The sequence below is a fragment of the Tachyglossus aculeatus genome, chromosome 21 (assembly GCF_015852505.1).
Source record: "Tachyglossus aculeatus isolate mTacAcu1 chromosome 21, mTacAcu1.pri, whole genome shotgun sequence".
NCBI lineage: Eukaryota > Metazoa > Chordata > Mammalia > Monotremata > Tachyglossidae > Tachyglossus > Tachyglossus aculeatus.
The window spans coordinates 19,747,368-19,768,943 of record NC_052086.1 but is presented as its reverse complement, the minus strand read 5'-3'; the positions used below and the strand labels follow the sequence as shown (position 1 = coordinate 19,768,943).

General features: G+C 46.2%; 1 protein-coding gene across 1 annotated transcript in view; it reads right to left on the bottom strand.

Annotated features, from left to right (window-relative positions):
- Positions 1-21,576, bottom strand: part of LOC119942662 — a 34,594-nt gene that overhangs the window by 12,942 nt on the left and 76 nt on the right. Inside the window, exons 2-9 of the mRNA XM_038763549.1 lie at positions 20,913-21,103; positions 19,074-19,177; positions 17,834-17,925; positions 14,170-14,347; positions 12,625-12,733; positions 12,082-12,173; positions 11,756-11,853; positions 9,711-9,815 (exon numbers count right to left, since the gene is read on the bottom strand). Of these exons, the coding sequence (XP_038619477.1) occupies positions 9,711-9,815; positions 11,756-11,853; positions 12,082-12,173; positions 12,625-12,733; positions 14,170-14,347; positions 17,834-17,925; positions 19,074-19,177; positions 20,913-21,103 (969 nt within the window). The remainder of the gene's footprint in view (positions 1-9,710; positions 9,816-11,755; positions 11,854-12,081; positions 12,174-12,624; positions 12,734-14,169; positions 14,348-17,833; positions 17,926-19,073; positions 19,178-20,912; positions 21,104-21,576) is intronic.

Sequence of the window (21,576 nt, the reverse complement as noted above, 5' to 3'; positions counted from 1 at the left end):
ATAGATATAGACGTATATACATAAGTGCTGTGGGGAGGGAGAAGGAGGGGAAGAGCAAAGTGATGTGGGATGGCCCTCCTCTTATGCCCCTCCAATCTTTGCCTCATGGCATGTTCTTTGGACAAGGGGGGTGCCCTTCTCCCCATAAATTGTAATGGCAGATGGTGTGTATACTCTTACAAAAATAATAATAATAATAATAATAGTATTTGTTAAGCACTTACTATGTGCCAGGCACTGTTCTAAGTGTTGGGGTGGCTACAAGCAAATTGAGTTGGACACAGCCCCTGTCCCACGTAAAGCTCACAATCTCAATCCCCATTTTACAGACGAGGTAACTGAGGCCTAGAGAAATGAAGTGACTTGCCCAAGATCACAAAGCAGACACGTGGCGGAGCCGGGATTAGAACCCATGACCTTCTGACTCTCGGGTCCGAGCTGTATCCACTAGACCATGCTGCTGTTTTAATGTTTCATTGTTGCATTGCTCCTCTTGTGTCTGTTTCAAGTCACCCCCCCCCCCCCCCATTTTTATTCATAGATTGTGAGCCTTCAAGGGACAGGGTCTGTGTCTAATTCCCACTTGTATACTCTTTTCATTTATTCATTCAATTGTATTTTTTGAGCGCTTACTGTGTGCAGAGCACTGTACTAAGTGCTTGGGAAGTACAAGTTGGCAACATATAGAGACGGTCCCTACCCAACAGCGGGCTCACAGTCTAGAAGGGGGGAGACAGACAAAAAACCAAAACATATTAACAAAATAAAATAAATAGAATAGTAAATATGTACTCTTCCCAGTGCTTAGTATGGTGCTCTGCAAGCAGTAAGTGCTTATTATTATTATTAATTATTATTAGTAGTAGTAGCAATAAGTGCTTACAATGTGCCAGGCACTGTACTAAGCACTGGGGTGGATACAAACAAATAGGGTTGGACACAGTCCCTGTCCAATATGGGGCTCACAGTCTCAATCCCCATTTTACAGATGAGGTAACTGAGGCCCAGAGAAGTGAAATGACCTGCCCAAGGTCACACAGCAGACAGGTTGCAGAGCCAGGATTAGAACCCATGACCTTTTGAGGCCCAGGCCCAGACTCTATCCACTACTACGGAGAAGCAGCGTGGCTCTGTGGAAAGAGCCCAGGCTTGGGAGTCAGAGGTCATGGGTTCTAATCCCTGCTCCACCACTTGTCTGCTGTGTGACCTTGGGCAAGTCACTTCACGTCTCTGTGCCTCAGTTACCTCATCTGTAAAATGGGGATTAAGACTGTGAGCCCCACATGGGACAACCTGATCACCTTGCATTCCTCCAGCACTTAGAACAGTGCCTTGCACATAGTAAGTGCTTAAATACCAACATTATTCTTGTTATCATCTTCTAGACTGTGAGCCCATCTTCTAGACTGTGAGCCCACTGTTGGGTAGGGACTGTCTCTATGTGTTGCCAACTTGTACTTCCCAAGCGCTTAGTACAGTGCTCTGCACACAGTAAGCGCTCAATAAATACGATTGATTATTATTCATTCAATCAATCGTATTTATTGAGAGCTTACTGTGTGCAGAGCACTGTACTAAGCGCTTGGGAAGTACATGATCTTTGGGTCACACCTAACCAGAGGGGTGGTGTACTCTGAGAATGGGGCCCTCCCCAGTAAGGAGGGCACACAGTAAGCACACACATATTGCACACAGTAAGCGCTCAATAAATACAATTGATTGAATGAATGAATGAAAAGATCCAACTACCCACACATGGGCTGCCTGGAGACAACCATTTTGGAGAATTATTAGGGCACCCCTTTTCACACGTTGCCTATGTTGGTAAGGTCACGAGGGAGTGTGATTTGGGGGGTCAGATGAGCCCCCCTATGGCTTCCCTTTCCCCCACCGCTAAACTTGAGGCCTCGGATTGAAACCCGAGTTAGCCCCACATTAATCTGGTCCTGGTTAGAACCTGGAAGTAATATCCAAACTCACCGGAATTCCACCACAGACTGGATCCTAACTCAAACAATTTACAGTTGGAGACATGGTCCCATGTGGCTTCATTCCTGAGAACATGAGACACCCCCCGGAGCAATCATGCTCTATTCTTCATTCACTAATTCAGGGATCAGGACTTGAGAATGCAGAGCAATGTTAGGGGGTCTGGGAAGAATAAAATGATAAAACAAAGATCTTGCCATCTAAATGGGGAGACCATAGTAACGCAAATATGCAACATGCAAATAGAAAAAAATTGCAAGTGATATAGGTGTGGGACCTAAGAATTAAAAGCAAAAGCCCCGGAACAAATCATTTCACAGTATTTGCTAACTAAAGATTTCCTGGTTCTAACCATTTTCAGCACGAGTGGGCAGAGCATGAGCTTGGTGGGCAGAGGACCTGGATTCAAATTCCAGCTCTGCCACCTGGATAAATAATTTCACTTTTCTGTGCCTCAGTTACCTCATCTGTAAAGTGGGAATGCAATATACCTGGTCTCTCTCTCCTCCAGACTCCCACTCCACGTGTGACAGGGGATGAATCTGACCTGATTAATTTGCATCTATTCCAGCTCTTAGTACAGTACTTGGCATATAGTAAGCACTTAACGATACCATTAAAAACACCAAACCTGACCAGGTGGCAATTGTGCATATGCCACAAATTCTCCTCCCAAGCTCTCATTTCCTATTCTCCCAATCTTTTCTACATTGCCCTTGCACCCTTTATTCATCCCTCCCTCAGCCTCACAGGACTTTGAACATATCCATTTCATTTATTTACAATAATTTAACATATTTATGTAATACACTTATAAATTTTAGCATATGCCATCAATTATGAGAAAATTTATAATGTTATTATTGTAGTCATAATTTATTCATTTACATTAGCTCCCGCCCTCCTAGACGGTAAGCTCGTTTCGTGCAGGGAATGGGTCTACCGACTCTGTTATATTGTGTGCTCCCTAGTACTTAATGAAATGCTCTATGCACAATAAGAGCTCAATAATTACAATTGATTGATCGCCCTAACCTCCCCACCCAAGTAGGAGAAGAGGGATAGAGGGTACTGGAGAAGTCCATGCCTGATGAGCCAGCCCAAATTCAAACATCCTTTTTCACTGATGCTCTTGCTTCCACTCTGAATGAGAGGGGAAGCTTCAATTTGCAGAGAAAAGTAGGCTAGAAACTCTGTCAGGGCTGACTGTATCTGGGCTGTAGGCATCACTGCTGACTCTGTTCCTAATAATAATATCAATAATAATAATTATTAGTATTGTATTTGTTAAGCGCTATTTGCCAGGCACTGTACAAAGTGCTGGGATGGATATGAGAAGCAGCATGGCTCAGTGGAAAGAGCACGGGCTTTAGACTCAGAGGTCATGGGTTCGAGTCCTGGCTCTGCCACATGTCTGCTGTGTGACCTTGGGTAAGTCACTTAACTTCTTGGAGCCTCAGTTACCTCATCTGTAAAATGGGGATGATGACTGTAAGCCCCACGTGGGACAACCTGATCACCTTGTATCCCCCACCCCAGCACTTAGAACAGTGCTTTGCACATAGTAAGCGCTTAACAAATGCCATCATTATTATTATTATTATTATATGAGCAAATGGGTTGTACACTGTCCCTGTTCATTCATTCAATTGTATTTATTGAGCGCTTACTGTGGGCAGAGCACTGTACTAAGCGCTTGGGAAGTACAAGTTGGCAACATATAGAGACGATCCCTACCCAACAGTGGGCTCACAGGCCCTGTCCTACGTGGAGCTCACTGTCTCAATCCCCACATTACAGAGAAGGTAACTGAGGCACAGAGGAGTTAAGTGACTTGCCCAAGATCACTCTTAGGTCTTTGCTCTATCCACTACTCCAGGATGACCCCTGGATGGGGATTTCTTCGAGTGCTGCACTGAGGACTCAAGCCCAGCTGTGAGGAGAGTAGGAGGGATGGAAGGAACTGGAAAGAGGAAACTGAAGTTTGGCTGGGAGTGGGCTAGAGAAGCTGGGAAATAGGGTGGATAGAGACTGATATATCCACAGAAGACACACACACATGTAGGTAGAGACAAGAAAAGAGAGGGAGAGAGGTGTGGAGAGACAGAAAGGGAGACACACACACTTTCACTCCACTCTACCCATCAGTCTTCAACAAGACCTAACTGAAAAGCATTAGAAGTTTCTAAGTGGGACCGAATCAGGATGCTTAGAATTAACCTGATCACCTTGCAACCTCCCCAGCGCTTTGAACATAGTAAGTGTTTAATAAATGCCATTATTATTATTAATAATAGTGTTTTTTGTTGAGAGTTTTACTATGTAAGGAATTTACACAAAAATGTTATCCCCAGGATATATTAAAAAGCACTTCTCCACCTCAGTCTCAGTCAGAAAAAGTTCACTAGGTTCTCTGCTCTTCTGTGGAAGGGGGTCAGACCCCTCTTTTTTTTCAGGGACCTAGCTAATGGGTGAAAAGGACCTAGCAATCTCATTGCTAGGAAGCAGCGTGGCTCAGTGGAAAGAGCCCGGGCTTTGGAGTCAGAGGCCACGGGTTCAAATCCCGGCCCCGCCACTTGTCAGCTGTGTGACTTTGGGCAAGTCACTTCACTTCTCTGGGCCTCAGTTCCCTCATCCGTAAAATGGGGATGAAGACTGTGAGCCCCTTGTGGGACAACCTGATTACCTTGTCTCTACCCCAGCGCTTAGAACAGTGCTTTGCATGTAGTAAGCGCTTAACAAATACCAACATTATTATTATTATTATTTGTCTGGAGTGGCTCAGTTGGTCGGTGTGAGGATATCTTGAACCACCCTCCTCCTCCTGTTCTACCTCCTTTCCCGCAATGTGCAGGGCCTCGTATGACAAAGTGGGAGTGTTACAAATGACGAGCATAACACGTTCCTGCACTGGGGTTCAGATGTCTCCTAGTCCATCCTCTGAGACTTTGGCTTTCCAGAGATGGCTCCTATTGTCCCCCAGCAGCAGAACTGGAGTAGGGGTAGGGGACATGGGGAGAGCCTTGCTCTTAATAATGATAACAATAATAGTACTTGTTAAGTGCTTACTATGTGCCAGGCACTGTTCTAAGTGCTGAGGAGGTTACAAGGTGATCAGGTTAATTCTAAGCATCCTGATCTAAGCATCTAAGCATATTAAGTGCTTACTATGTGCCAGGCACTGTTCTAAGCTCTGGGGTGGATAAAAGCAAATCATATTGCCCTCTCCATCCCCCCATCTTACCTCCCTCCCTTCCCCACAGCACCTGTATATATGTATATATGTTTGTACATATTTTTTTACTCTATTTATTTATTTAATTTATTTGTACAGATCTATTCTATTTATTTTATTTTGTTAGTATGTTTGGTTTTGTTCTCTGTCTCCCCCTTTTAGACTGTGAGCCCACTGTTGGGTAGGGACTGTCTCTATATGTTGCCAATTTGTACTTCCCAAGCGCTTAGTACAGTGCTCTGCACATAGTAAGCGCTCAATAAATACGATTGATGATGATGATGATATTGGATACAGTCCCTGTCCCACATGGAGCTCTCGATCTTAACCCCCATTTTACAGATGAGGTGATTGAGGTGCCGAAAAGTGAAGTGACTTCCCCAAGGTCACATAGCAGACACGTGGCGGAGTCAGGATCAGAACCCAGATCCTTCTGAATCCCTGATCCCTGCTCTAACCATTCTACACACTGCTTCTCAGCTCTTATTTCCTGCTCTCTGTGGGGCTGCTAATGGTCTCATTTCTATTTCTTGAGGCTACAACCAGATCCAGAAGCAGTAGAAGCCAAGCTTCTTTCATTACTTATTTTAGATTTGGGATGGGCGTCTGCAGTACCAGCAATCGCTTCTCCCTTTGTCTCTGAAGCTCCCGATGAGAGCCCAGAACAATCTATCGCTCTCTTAGAGAACAGGGCCAGCAAATACTTGAGGTGAAGAGTCAAGAGCCAGAAGGCCCCAAGGCCTGCTAGGTTGGAAAACAAACTGAAAATGGTAAACAGCTGGATTGGGCTCAAGTGAGTGGCTCACTTGAGCCGCTTACTCTGTTAGTTGTTTGGTTAATTATAAATCTATTAATAATAATAATAATGGCATTTGTTAGGCGCTTACTATGTGCAAAGCACTGTTCTAAGTGCTGGAGGGGGATACAAGGGGATCAAGTTGTCCCACGTGGGGCTCACAGTCTTAATCCCCATTTTACAGATGAGGTAATTGAGGCTCAGAGAAGTTAAGTGACTTGCCCAAGGTCACACAGCAGACATGTGGTGGAGCCGGGATTCAAACCCCTGACCTCTGACTCCAAAGCCTGTGTTCTTTCCACTGAGCCGCGCTGCTTATCTTAGTGTTTAAGCAACTTCTATTGTAATCAATTGATGTATTTATTGAGCACTGTTCTAGGTGCTTGGGGGAGTAAATACAACAGAGCTGGCAGACACATTCCCTGCTCTCAAGGAACTTACAGTGTAGCACTGGAGACAGACATTAATATAAATGAATAAATAATGGGTATGTATGGAAAAAGTATGGGGCTGAGGATGTGGCAAGCTCATTATGAGCAGAAATCTTGTCTGCTAATTCTCTTGCACTGTACTCTCACAAGCGCTCAGTACAGTACTCTGCACATAGTAAGCACTCAATAAAAAACACTTATTGAATATCAAGTGCTTAATCTCCTCACTATGCCTCGTTCTCGCCTGTCCCGCCATCGACCCCCGGCCCACGTCATCCCCCGGGCCTGGAATGCCCTCCCTCTGCCCATCTGCCAAGCTAGCTCTCTTCCTCCCTTCAAGGCCCTACTGAGAGCTCACCTCCTCCAGGAGGCCTTCCCAGACTGAGCCCCTTCCTTCCTCTCCCCCTCGTCCATCCCCCCATCTTACCTCCTTCCCTTCCCCACAGCACCTGTATATATGTTTGTACATATTTATTACTCTATTTTACTTGTACATATCTATTCTATTTATTTTATTTTGTTAGTATGTTTGGTTCTCTGTCTCCCCCTTTTAGACTGTGAGCCCACTATTGGGTAGGGACTGTCTCTATATGTTGCCAACTTGTGCTTCCCAAGCGCTTAGTACAGTGCTCTGCACACAGTAAGCGCTCAATACAATTGATGATGATGATGATTAAAACCGTGAGCCCCCCGTGGGACAACCTGATCACCTTGTAACCTCCCCAGTGCTTAGAACAGTGCTTTGCACATAGTAAGCACTTAACAAATACCATTATCATTATTATTATCTTAGCATTCTTCTCTAGGTGCCATTTGTGGCATAGGTGACAGAAGAAAAGAAAGAGAAGGTGGAAGAGAGAAGGGAAGAGGTCTCCTTGCTAACCACTTGTCTGCTCTGTGACCTTGGGCAAGTCACTTCTCTGTCCCTCAGTTCCCTCATCTGTAAAATGGGGATTGAGAAGACTGTGAGCTCCATGTGGGACAAGGACTGTGTCCAACCCCATTATCTTGATCTGCCCTAATAATAATGATGGCATTTGCTAATTGCTTACTATGTGCATAGCACTGTTCTAAATGCTGGGGGGATACAAGGTGATCAGGTTCTCCCACATGGGGCTCACAGTCTCAATCCCCATTTTACAGATGAGGGAACCGAGGCACGGAGAAGTTAAGTGACCTGCCCAAAGTCACACAGCTGACAAGTGGTAGAGTCAGGATTAGAATCCATGACCTCTGACTCCCAAACCCGTGCTCTTTCAACTGAGCCATGCTGCTTCTCCTAGCTCTTAGTACAGTTCCTGGCACATAGTAAGAGCTACTGTGAGATCTTGGGCAAATCACTTCACCCCTCTGGGCTTCAGTTCCCTGATCTGTAAAATGGGGTTTAAGACTGAGCCCCATGCGAGACAGGGACTGTGTCCAACCTAATTTGTTTGTATCCACCCCCGCATTTAGTACAGTGCCTGGCACACAACAAGTGCTTAAACACCATAGTTATTATAACAGTTACAGCAATTATTATTATTTTTATTATTATCATTGAGAGAAGCAGCGTGGCTCAGAGGAAAGAGCACAGGCTTTGGAGTCAGAGGTCAGGGGTTCAAATCCCAGCTCCGCCAGTTGTCAGCTGTGTGACTTTGGGCAAGTCACTTAACTTCTCTGGGCTTCAGTTACCTCATCTGTAAAATGGGGATGAAGACTGTGAGCCCCCACCCCCCCCCGAACATCCTGATCACCTTGTAACCTCCCCAGTGCTTAGAACAGTGCTTTGCACATCGTAAGCACTTAATAAATGCCCTTATTATTATTATTATTTTTAACTCCTTCCAAACCCAGGGTTCCCATATGCCCCCAGTCAGCTGATCCCATACTCAAGAAGAGGTTTGGGGCTGGGGAGGAGGATGGGAAGGGGAATCTGCAGACAACGAGGTGCAAGGGCCAAAATGCTTGACTACACCCTCCTACACCCCCCAGGGAGGTACCCCCAAACTCTCCTTACTTAGCTCTTCCTGCTCCACCATTTGTCAGCTGTGTGACTTTGGGCAAGTCACTTAACTTCTCTGTGCCTGTTACCTCATCTGTAAAATGAGGAATAATAATAACAATAATGGCATTTATTAAGTGCTTACTATGAGCAAAGCACTGTTCTAAGCACTGGGGAGGTTACAAGGTGATCAGGTTGTCCCACGGGGGGCTCACAGTCTTCAGGTCTTGAGGTAACAGGCACAGAGAAGTTAAGTGACTTGCCCAAAGTCACACAGCTGACAATTGGCAGACATGGGATTTGAACCCATGACCTCTGACTCCAAAGCCCGGGCTCTTTCCACTGAGCCACGCTGCTTCTCTAAGACTGAGCCCCTCGTGGGATAACCTGATCTTGTAACCTTCCCAGCGCTTAGAACAGTGCTTTGCACGTAGTAAGCACTTAACAAATGTCATTATTATTCACTAGATAAAATATAACAGCCAGTGCAGGTGTTTTTTCCTTTTTAATTGCAGGGGAAGGGGGAAGGAGCTTGTTACACATCAGAAGCTATTAACCCCTTCCTAACCCTGGGGAGGTCTGAGCTTGCAGGCTGGACCTTGGTCTCCAGCCTTCTTTGGTGGCGGCAATAGAAGCAGAAGCCCAGGCCGAGGACAGTGATTAGAGTACTCTCGAGCATCAGGACTCCCAAGACCGAGGGCAGCAGGTTGGAGACTAGTCCTAAATGAACCAAGAATAAAGAGCCAGGTTAAAAGACCGATATATGGGAGGACTTAGACCCCCGCATCTTCCGCTGCTGACTATTGCAGTGCAAGCTAAAGGAAGCCAACATACTGTAGTGGAAAGAACAGGAAGTTGACTCAGGAGATGCAGGCTCTAACATTTGGGGTTTTTTTTTGTATTTGGATCTTTGTCTGGGTGAGTTTCCTCATTCAACTAGGGGAAGAATGTTGGCAGCTTTTTACTGCAGAAGATATATATATATATATAAATAACAGTACTTTGATTTTCCCAGAAGAGCTTTATGAACCAATTGTACATATTTGTACTTCCCAAGCGCTTAGTACAGTGCTCTGCACATAGTAAGCGCTCAATAAATACGATTGATTGATTGATTGATGAACTGCAGTGTATTACTCTTATAGCTCATTAGCTTCAGGAGGGTGGATGAAAGACAAGATGGAAGATTTTTTTTATCTTATCTGCATCCAAGTCCTTCTGTCATTTGAACTGGTGAGGTACAAGACAGTCATGCTTCATTTCTGGCTTTCTTACCTCTGTGGTTCTTGACTTGAGCCAAGGATTGAGAGTTGAGGACATTATCCTTTATGGTTAAAGGGCCGATCACTGTACTGAAGACCTTGGGGATCTGCCCAGTCCCTAGGAGACAGACCAGTTAGTTTTCAGAAAGTTTTCCACCGGAGACACAAAACATGAAGTTGTTTGATCTCTTACTTCACCCTACTCTTGAGTTCAAAGGGTTCAGAGGATCTCCATTTCCCTTGGGGAAACTGAGGCTAGGGAGGAGCAAGAGAGGATCAAGGGAAGAAACTAAAGTCTTTCCCAGAAATAGAGTCTAGGTACCCAGTGTCCTTGGGCTCACATTCTCCCAGGGGTCATTTCCACTAGCTCACTGCATCAAGCTAGCACAGTGGGGCAGCCCGACACCGTGGCTGCCATTGATATGCCACCTGAGTGTTAAAATTTGCCATGGATGCCCTTTTCCAGCTGTTGGGGGAGAGAAAGAAAGAGAATGCCATGGCTTTATCCAAGGGAGGAGAGATTCTTATTTGGGCAATGGCTAGTGAGTAGAAGGAATATGATTTCAGTCAGTTCTTCAGGATGGGGATTCCAGAAAACAAAACCAGGGGTGATTTAAAGGCAGTTCAGCACATTCACGTAAACCAGATCCTGTTCTTGAGGTTATGCATCTGCCCCCCTGCAAATTTTCCTCACAATGGAGACATTGCAGCTTCTACAGCCCAGCTGGACAGCATGAAAATGACCACAATGATGGAGGTAGGACAAAGTCCACTTCCCTCATCACATTGCTAAGGTTACATCTCTCAGAAGTACTTTGAGGCAGGGAGTGATTATGCTTACCTGACACTTCAGGAAGTTGGGGGGACATTTTAACAGACTGCTGGAAGTTGAATCAGTCAAATTTATTGAGCACTTATGGTGCTAAGTGCTTAGGAGAGTACGATAACAACAGACATATTCCCTGCCCAAAACAAGCTTACAGTCTAGAGGGCTAACAGATATTAAACATCGAGGCACAGCGGTGAATTGAGGGAGAAACCTAGCACCTCTGTTCAGCGTGTGACTGGGGACTGACTAAAATGGACAATCTGGACCATTGTAGGGACCTGGGGAGTAACTGTGGACTCCCGCTGCCCTCTCCACTGCCTAGCCAACAGGGACCAAGAGTCTGGGTTCGATTTGTGTTTTCCAGTGATTGTTCAGATGGGCCTCAAGGAGGGATTCCTGAGTGATTTGTCTACTGGATTAATGGCCTCCATGTTCCAAACATGGGAACAGGGGCAGGAAAGGAGCCAGTGAGGAAAGCTTACATGTAGGTTTGGTCTGACACTATCCCAGACACACACTTACAACCCTCCCAGCCCTAGCCACGTTCCCCAATTCCCTTTCTAGACTGTAAGCTCTTTATGACATTTAAGTACTTACGTGCTAGACACTGTAATAAGTGCTGTGATAGATACAAGCTAATCATGTTGGACACAGTCCCTGTCCCACGTGGGGCTCACAGTCAATCCCCATTTTGTAAATGAGGTAACTGAGGTACAGAGGAATAAAGTGACTTGCCCAAGGTCTCACAGCAGATAAGTGACAGAGGCAGGATTAGAACACAAGTCCCACCTCCCAGCCCCATGCTCTATCCACTAGGCCACATGGCTTCTCTACACAGAAATGAGCAGGGATCAGTTTTAACACCTCTGTTGAATTGTACTTTCTCAAGGGCTTAGGGTAGTGCTCTGTACACACTAAATGCTTAATAAATACCAAGTCAATGGGTTGCCTCCAGAGCTCCATACCAGGATACAGAAGCTGGAGAAGGGAGGACAGAGAGATTCTGGTAGCCATGTGCTCTGAGGGCATTCAGGAAGTTGGTGACAGGAGCTGTGTCACTCACTACAGCAGGGTATGTGGCTGTTGTGATCTCCACACCAAGTGTCACCACCTGCTCCAGCCAGGACCTAGCTTAACATGACGGTGGTTTTCCAGGCCTGGCTAAGTAGACCTCCCCCTGCCATCCGAGCAGGATGAATTTCCTCGACCATTCTGAGGGGAATCGGTACCTCCAAGGTCCCTTTTGTGGCGGAAGGCAGCAGGTGGGCACCGGCTATCGCAGCAGTCACACACACTTTCCAGCCAGGGATCGTCAAGGAGTTCCCATCTGTGAAGAAAGTCCCAAAATCAGGGTGCGTTCCCAACTTGTCCATTACCGGGTTCACTCTTAGTGACAAAGGTGACCCTTTGCCAGTTGTTAGGTGTTGTCAGAGTGTCCCTCCTTTCATGCGGCAGGAAGGTTGAGGTTCTCCTCAACCTCTGAGGAGAAAGGATGATGGAGGATGAGGGGTTCCCTGATCTGGCCCAAGACACTGCTCATTTCATCAACACCCACCTGGCCGTGTCTCTGTGGAAGGAACAGGCTTTTTTGGTGACATCTGAGGGTATCTTGGGATCCCAGGCCAGCACACGGCAATGGAGATAAACCTACAAAGAGGAAAGATCCGCCCTAGCTAAAGAATCAGGAGGCATGGCAAGAAGTCGTAAGAATCTTGGGGTCCAGAGTGGAGAGGGTCTTATTCTAGCATTGAACAAAATAGAATCTCTTCCCTGCCCCAACCAGGAGGGAAACCTTGTGCCATTAGGCAGCCAGCATACCCCTCCCCACAATTTCACCCACAGTGAAGCGAATACTGGAGAACAGCAGAGATTTTGCCACAAAGCTATTTCCGGATGGAGGGTTCGTGGGAGAAGAGACGTTTCCGCAAATGTCCCCAACCTACCCTGAACGACAAAGGCTCTAGAGCAAGACAAGGGACCACGGCATCAGGAGGGTTAGCTGGTCACCTGAGCCAGCTGGAACCTGGGAGGATCGGTCAGTGGCAAGACAGAGATGGGAAGGGCAGCTGTCTCACACCGACTTTTGCCCCATACTTACATCAGAGTCCAGCTCACTGAACCGGAAGGCCTGCAGGGAAAGCTGGAGCCTCTCAGGGGCCCGTCTGGGCAAGAAGTGGGACCTGGCTCTTCGGCCATCTACAAAGCATCTAATAATAATAATAACAGTAGTATTTGTTAAGCGCTTAATAGGTATCAAGCACTGGAGTAGATACAAGTTAATCAAGTCGGTCAGACATAGGGCTTTCAGTTTAAGTAGGAGGGAGACCAGGCATTGAATCCCCATTTTACGAGTGAGGGAAATGAGACACAAAGAAGTTGAGCAGCTTGTCAGAGATCAATCTGCGCATCAGGCAGAAACTCCTCACCCTGGGCTTCAAGGCTCTTCATCACCTCGCCCACTCTTACCTCACCTCCCTTCTCTCCTTCTCCAGCCCAGCCCGCACCCTCCGCTCCTCCACCGCTAATCTCCTCACTGTACCTCGTTCTCGCCTGTCCCGCCATCGACCCCCGGCCCACGTCATCCCCCGGGCCTGGAATGGCCTCCCTCTGCCCATCCGCCAAGCTAGCTCTCTTCCTCCCTTCAAGGCCCTGCTGAGAGCTCACCTCCTCCAGGAGGCCTTCCCAGACTGAGCCCCTTCTTTCCTCTCCCCCTCGTCCCCCTCTCCATTCCCCCGTCTTACCTCCTTCCCTTCCCCACAGCACCTGTATATATGGTTGTACATATTTATTACTCTATTTATTTATTTATTTATTTTACTTGTACATTTCTATCCTATTTATTTTATTTTGTTGGTATGTTTGGTTCTGTTCTCTGTCTCCCCCTTTTAGACTGTGAGCCCACTGTTGGGTAGGGACTGTCTCTATGTGTTCCCAATTTGTACTTCCCAAGCACTTAGTACAGTGCTCTGCACATAGTAAGCGCTCAATAAATACGATTGATTGATTGATTGATTGATAAGCAGACAAGTGACAGAGCCAGGATTTGAACCTTGGCCTGATTCCCAGTACTGTGCTCCTTATAGCTAGGATAGAGGGAACTCTTCAGAGTGGCTCAGAGAGGGGGCCCCCCCAAGTCAGGGCCACCCAGACACATGCAGTGTGTTCAGTGACAGGAACAGATAGCCTCCTGAGGGCCAGGGACACATCTAATTCCCAACTGTGTATTTTCCCAGCACTTGTTACAACGCTTTGTGCTCAGTAAGTGCTTAAAACTAGAATTACTACTACTGCTGCCAGACTAGCTCAGTAGTGGCAGGAGTTTGAGGATCATGAACTGTTGAAAAGAACTATGTTAACCATTTGTTCTCACTAAGGCAGCCTGTAAGCACACTTTGGGGTTGCCTCTTGGGACCTCCACTTTGGGAGAAGATTTTCCTGATCTGAAACGCAAGGTAAGAGCCTCTTCATTTTCTCACTTTTGGGTGTTTAGGGCTTGGTAGCTCTTGCTGGGTGGTGGGCCCTAGCCTGACTCGGGAGATGCAGGGATATGGCCCACAGAGGAGCAGAGAGATTTCTCAAATCATGTGCCTAATCAGCTCTCCATGAACTAAACGAGCCCACCCATCCATCTGCTGTTTGGTACCCATAATTTTCAATGACGCTATACTGCACTGCGGCCTGACGCAGCTCTGGACTGGAGGCAGCCACACATGTATCCACGTAGAGCTGTAGGGGCTGGTGGAAGGCACTGTCCACTGCAAACTCCACGATGACCGGAGAGCCCAGGAAGAAAGTGCTGGCATTGGAAGCATCAGGATGCCCTGTTAAGACAGAAGAGTTCAAAGTCAGAAGGTCATAATGGGCTCTAATCCCGGCTCCAACAGTTGTATGCCATGTGACCTTGGTCAAAGTCCTTCTCAGTTACCTCATCTGTAAAATGGGGATTGAGACTGTGAGCTCCAGCTGGGACAGGGACTGTGCCCAAACTGATTTGCTCATATCCGCCTCTGCTCTCAGTACAGTGCCTGGCACATAGTAACTGCTTAACAAATACCACTTAATTATTATTAAGTTTGTTAAATGCCACTTACTATGTGTTAAACACTGTTCTAAAGACTAGGGTAGATACAAATGAATCAGGTTGGACAGTTCCTGCCTCCCATGGGACCCATAATATAAGTAGGAGGGAGAACAGGAAAACTGAGGCAGAGAAGTGACTTGCCCAAGGTGTCACAGCATGCATTTGGCAGAGCCAGGATTAGAACCCAGATCCTCTGACTCCCAAGCTTGTGCTCTTTCTGCTTGGCCATGCTGCTTCTTTCTTTTCTTCTGGGAAGGAAGATAACCAGGTTCTGGCAAGCACCCCCAACCTCGGGGCCTGCCAACAGCTAGACCATTACTCTCCTCTAGGTTTCTGCTTTAGGCTCCACCTTTGGCTAACATCTTCTGCAGGAATCTCTTTCCAGCTCAGAACATTTTCCCTATTTGATCCATCAAGAATCCATCTCAAGGAATATAAGATGTCTAAACAGGAAAGGAACAGTGAAGCAACAGTCAAGGTTTATCAATCATATTTACTGAGCGCTTACTGTGTGCAGAGCACTGTATTAAGCGCTTAGGAAGTACAAGTTGGCAACATAGAGAGATGGTCCCTACCCAACAGTGGGCTCACAGTCTAGAAGGGGGAGACATAGAACAAAACAAAACATATTAACAAAACAAAATAGAATAAATATGTACAAATAAAATACATAGAGTAATAAATATGTACAAACATATATACATATATACAGATGCTGTGGGGAGGAGGAGGAAAATGATGGCATTTGTTCATTCATTCAATCATATTTATTGAGCGCTTACTGTGTGCAGAGCACTGTACTAAGCGCTTAGGAAGTACAAGTTGGCAACATATAGAGACAGTCCCTACCCAACAGCGGGCTCACAGTCTAGAAGGGGGAGACAGACAACAAAACAAAACATATTAACAAAACAAAATAAGTCAGTAGTCAAAGCCAAATTGGGTCCTTTAGAAGAGGAGGCACTGACCTCTTTCTCCCCAGTAAGAGGAAGTGATTTGGTAGCTTTCCTTCTCCATAACTCTCCCAGCCCCAACCTGTCTCTTTGGAAGAGTGGCAGGAGGGAGGCCTGATTATTATTAAGATAACCTTAATTATAAGTATATCAATTACTATGGAATTTGTCAAGCACTTACAATGTGCCAAGCACTATACTAAGCACTGGGTTGGATACAAGCAAATCGGGTTGGACACAGTCCCTGTCCCACATGGGGCTCACAGTCTCAATCCCATTTTTCAGATGAGGTAACTGAGGACCAGTGAAGTGACTTGACCAAGGTCACAGCAGACAATTGGAGGAGCCAGGATTAGAACCCATGACCTTCCGAATTCCAGGTTTGTGCTCTATCCACTATGCCATGCTGCTTTTCTAACATCAATTATTAATAATTATTATTAATACTATAATAATTTTTGTTAAGTGCTTGCTATGTGCCAAATGATGTACTAGGCCCTGGCTTAGATACCATACAGCATCATGGCTCAGTGGAAAGAGCATGGGCTTTGGAGTCAGAGGTCATAGGTTCAAACCCCAGCTCCACCAGTTGTCAGCTGTGTGACTTTGGGCAAGTCACTTCACTTCTCTGTGCCTCAGTTACCTCATCTGTAAAATGGGAATTAAGACTGTGAGCCCCCCGAGGGACAACCTAATCACCTTGTAACCTCCCCAGTGCTTAGAACAGTGCTTTGTACATAGTAAGCACTTAATAAATGCCATTATTATTATTATTATTATATGGGACTTAGTCCCCATTCTACATGGAGCTCACAGTTTAAGTTGTGGGCAGGGAATGTGTCTGTTTATTGTTATAGTGTACTCTCCCAAGAAGTTAGTACGGTGCTTTGCACACAATAAGCACTTAATACAACTGAATGAATGAGTGAACGGGGAGGGAGAACAGGTATTTTATCCTTATTTTATAGATGAGAAAACTGAGGCACCGACAAGTTAAATGACTAGCTTAAAGCTAGTAGTGGAGCTGGGATTGCCAACTTGTACTTCAAGTGCTTAGTACAGTGCTCTGCACACAGTAAGCGCTCAATAAATACGATTGAATGAATGAATGAATGAATTAGAACCCACGTCCTCACTTTTTCCATTAGGCCATGCTGCTTCCCAATCTGCCCTCCACTGCAGACAGGTCAGTTTTGCCCATTGAGTCAAATCGCTACTTGTGGGCAGGGAATGTGTCTGTTATATTGTTATACTGTACTCTCCCAAATGCTTAGTTCAGTGCTGTGCACACAGTAAGCGCTCAACAGATATGGTGGACTGCTCAGGGCTTATGTGGTCAGAGGCCACTAGTGTGGACTCCCTAGCACTTCTAGCCAGGAGTGATGCTAGAAGAACAGGGGGAGGGGTGGGGGGCCACTGACATAGGCAGGCCCCTACCCCAGTGGTGGTGAGGAAAGAAAAACAAAATGAAAAAAATAAAATAAAAACATTTTGCGCAGGGACAACTTTCTTTTCCTTCTCTGGGAGTCAATAGAACCTGAGTTCTAATCCCAGTTCTGCCACATGTCTGCTTCTGTGTGACCTTGGGCAAGTCACAAACTTCTCTTTGCCTCAGTTCCCTCCTCTGTAAAATGGGGGTTAAAACTGTGAGCCCCATATGGGTCAGGGATTGAGTCCAACCTGATTAGCTTGTATCTACCTCAGTGCTTGACACATAGTAAGTGCTTAAATAATAGTAATAATAATGGCATTTATTAGCACTCTGTGCAAAGCACTGTTCTAAGCGCTGGGGAGATTGCAAGGGAATCAGGTTGTTCCACAGGGGGCTAACAGTCTTAATCCCCATTTTACAGATGAGGTAACTGAGGCCCAGAGAAGTTAAATGACTTGCCCAAAGTCACACGGCTGACAGTTGGCAGAGCCGGGATTTGAACCCATCACCTCTGAGTCCAGAGCCCGTGCTCTTTCCACTGAGCTACGCTGCTTCTCAATATCCCTGTGGACTGTGAGCCCACTGTTGGGTAGGGACTGTCTCTATATGTTGCCAATTTGTACTTCCCAAGCGCTTAGTACAGTGCTCTGCACATAGTAAGCACTCAATAAATACAATTGATTGATTGATTGTTATTATTCTCTACTAACTTCCCGACTCCAGAGCTTTGACTTAGCCCAGATGACTTTTGCTTAACTAAGAAGATCTGTGTCCCTAAACTGCCCATTCCTCAAGTGTTGAGGAGGGGGAGAGCAGCAGTTTCTCACCATTCCAAACTCACCATTCCCGAGGGTCACAATGAACTCCAGTTTTCCCAGAGCCGACAGGTGGCCAGTCACGGAGGAGACCTGAGCGGAGACTGGGGCCTCCAGCCTGGCAAAAGGGGAAAGACGGCAAGCAGCATCAGGAAGCTTCCTTGGCATCCCACCCCGTCTCCCTGGCCACCACAAGGCTCATCCTCTTCCGTTAACTGCCGCATCCACCCTACCGCCCCAAATCCCGCATTTAGGTATGAGCCCAGCTGTCCTGAAGAACCGCCTCTGGCCCCAGCAACAGAGGGAAACCCATGCTGGGGTTCCCATGCAGTCCCCTCCCCAAAATCTCATAGTGGAGGACAGAGCAGCCTGTTCAAGCCCTGTTCTATCTCCCTTGGGAGGGAAGAGCTCATCCTCCCTCATCCTTTCCGGGGAAGGACATAAGGGTGGCCTATTAGTGGAAAGAGCCTGGGCTTGAAATTCAGAGGGTGTGGGTTCTAATCCCAGCTCCACCACTTGTCTGCTGTGTGACCCTGGGCAAGCCACTTAACTTTTCTGTGCTTCAGTTCCCTCATCTGTAAAATGGGGATTAAGGCTGTGAGCCCCACGTGGGACAACCTGATAACCTTGTATTTATCCCAGCGTCCACCTCTCCAACCTTCCCATCTTACTTCCTTCCCTTCCCCACAGCACCTGTATATATGTTTGTACATATTTATCACTCTATTTTTTACTTGTACATATCTATCCTATTTATTTTATTTTGTTAGTATGTTTGGTTTTGTTCTCTGTCTCCCCCTTCTAGACTGTGAGCCCACTGTTGAATAGGGACTGTCTCTATATGTTGCCAACTTGTACTTCCCAAGTGCTTAGTACAGTGCTCTGCACACAGTAAGCACTCAATACGATTGATTGATTGGCACATAGTAAGCGCTTAACAAATATCATCAACTATTATTATTGGAAATAGCACAGGCCCGGGAATCAGAGAACCTGAGTTCTAATCCTTACTCTGCCAATTGCCTGCTGAGTGATCTTGAGGAAGTCACTTACCTTCCCTGGGCCTCAGTTTCCTTATCTGTAAAATGGGAATTCAATACCTGTTCTCTCTCCTATTTAGACTGAGTTATGTGCGACAAGAACTGTATCAAACCTAATTAATTTGTATCTATCAGTTCTTAGAACAGTGCTTGCTTTATTGTAAGCACTTACTACCATAATGTTTTTCTTAAGTTTAAAAAAGGGGAAGGGGAGGGCAATACTCACTCTTTGTAGGTGCAGTTAACTCTCTGGCTGAACCCAGGGAGGGAATGACCCGCAGGGGGTCTGTAAACCAGATCCGTGAAGAACTCCACCATCTTACCAGATGTCTAGAAGAGAAGACTGGAGTCATTCTTTTTGTTCTAGGGGGACTTTAAGTAGAGCACTAATGAAGAGTGACAACCCATTTCCAGAAGATCAGCTTTATCTGCCCTCACAGTGCATGCCGACCTTACAAGGCCGCTCAATTGAGAGTTCTCCTCACCATTCATCATCATCATCAATCGTATTTATTGAGCGCCTACTATGTGCAGAGCACTGTACTAAGCTCTTGGGAAGTACAAATTGGCAACATATAAAGACAGTCCCTACCCAACAGTGGGCTTACAGTCTAAAAGGGGAAGACAGAGAACAAAACCAAACATACCATTGGCTTTAAGGCACTCGGTTCTTGACTTCAAACCTCTCTCCCTACAAACTTTGCTCCTCTAACACCAACCTACTTAATGTGCCTCAGTCTCATCTCTCATCCTCCTTTCCCCCTTCATATCTGACAGACTACCATTCTGCACATTTTCAAAGCCATACTAGCATCATATCTCCTTCAGGTAGCCTTTCCTAACTTCTCCTCTCCCTACTCTATTTTCCCTTTCTTTCTGCATCACCTATGCACTTTGATTCCCACCTAAGCCCCACAGCCCTTATGGACATATCCTTATACTGTGTTGCTTCTCCTATCCGTAGTTAAAATTTCATATTTTCCCCCACTAGACCTGAAGCCCCTTGTGGGCAGAGATCATATATATAAACTCTATTGTGCCCTCCCAAGTGCTTAGTACAGTGCACACAGCAAGCACTCAGTGCACACCATTAACTGATTCCTTCCACAAAATAAGTAATTTTGTTCAAGATAGTGGTGGGTAGATGCCTGCTTATCATTCTTCCTGCCTTCATCTCTACGGATAACCCATTACTCCCATTCCTTACCTCCTTACTGACCTGTAGACTGAAAGTTCCTTGTGGACATCTCCCTTCTAGCCTGGAAGATCATTATGGACAGGGAACTTGTCTGCTAGTTCTGGTCTCCCCCAAGCACTTACGGCAGTGCTCTACCTCACCACTGACCCCTTTTCCACATCCTCCCCCTTACCTGGAACTCCCTTCAATCATATTTATTGAACACTTACTGTGTCCAGAGCACTGTACTAAGCACTTGGGAAGTACAAGTTGGCAATGTATAGAGACAGTCCCTACCAAACAATGGGCTCACAGTCTAGAAAGGGGAGACAGACAACATATATATGACGGGCCACCACTCTCTCCACCTTCAAACCATTACTAGGGTCACATCTCCTTCAAGGGGCCTTTCCCAATTAAGCCCTCTTTTTCCTAGCTTGTTCACCTATGAACTTCAATCTGGTACCTTTGGACGGTTGATATTCGCCCAACCCCACAGCACTTACGTACCTATCTTGAAGTTATATATAAATTGTTCATATTAATGACTAGCTCTCCCTCTAGATTGTAAACTCATGGGCAGGGAACAACTGCTAATTCTGTTGTATTGTACTCTCCCAAGTGCTCCGTACACAGTAAAACCTCAATAAATCCCATTCACTGATTAATTCACTGTCCCAGAAACCCAGTTACAACACACCTCTTCTTCCCAACATGGAAATCTTCACCTAGTCCCAAGCCTTGGTGCCAGCTTGTACTGGAACCCACCCAGTTGCCATTCTTTAAGGTGAGCCAGCCAAATTCCACTCTGGCCACTTCCCATTCTTACAGGGTCCCAGGGGAGCCAGAGAGGGCACCGGGCATTTCAGCCAGGCACTCCACACTCACCAGCCGTGAGAAGCCACAGGCCTTCATCGGGTAAGCAAAGACAACGTAGCCGGGCATGGTGAAGACGCTGGAAGCGGGGCAGCTGCCCAGGTAGAGATACTGGCTCTCCATAAAAGGAACCTTCTTCACAGCCAGCAGGACATCTGTCTTGTTGCACTCCAGTAAGAGGTCGTTAGCTGGGCTGGAGGAAGCTAGGGAGAGTGGGAGAGTCACCCCTTAGAGAAACAGTTGAGCCCCCAGTAGAGAAAATCCTGCACCGTTTTTACAAGCCTAACCTTCATCTTCAGTTACAGGGCAGAGGAGATGGAGAAGCACCAAAACAGGTCAAGGAATAAGTGGGAGAGGCTAGAAGACAGGGTTTTTTTTTTTTTGTGTGCTGTTTGCCTGCTGAGATGTTAATTCCCTTTTGAGAATAAAATCCTCTTGTGTGGTGACAGTTTCAACCCCTACAAGCCTTACTAGAGAGACTAGCTAGACTTTAACTCCCAGAGGCAAAGCTTTCCCCCTCCCGCAGGAGCATAAGAAGGCCCAGAGAGCCAAACAGCAACCATGGCAATAGCAAACAAGCACTTAGTACAGTGCTCTGCACACAGTAAGTGCTCAATAAATACAATTGAATGAATAGCAAAGGTACTACATGATGAGAGAACCTCAATTCACACAG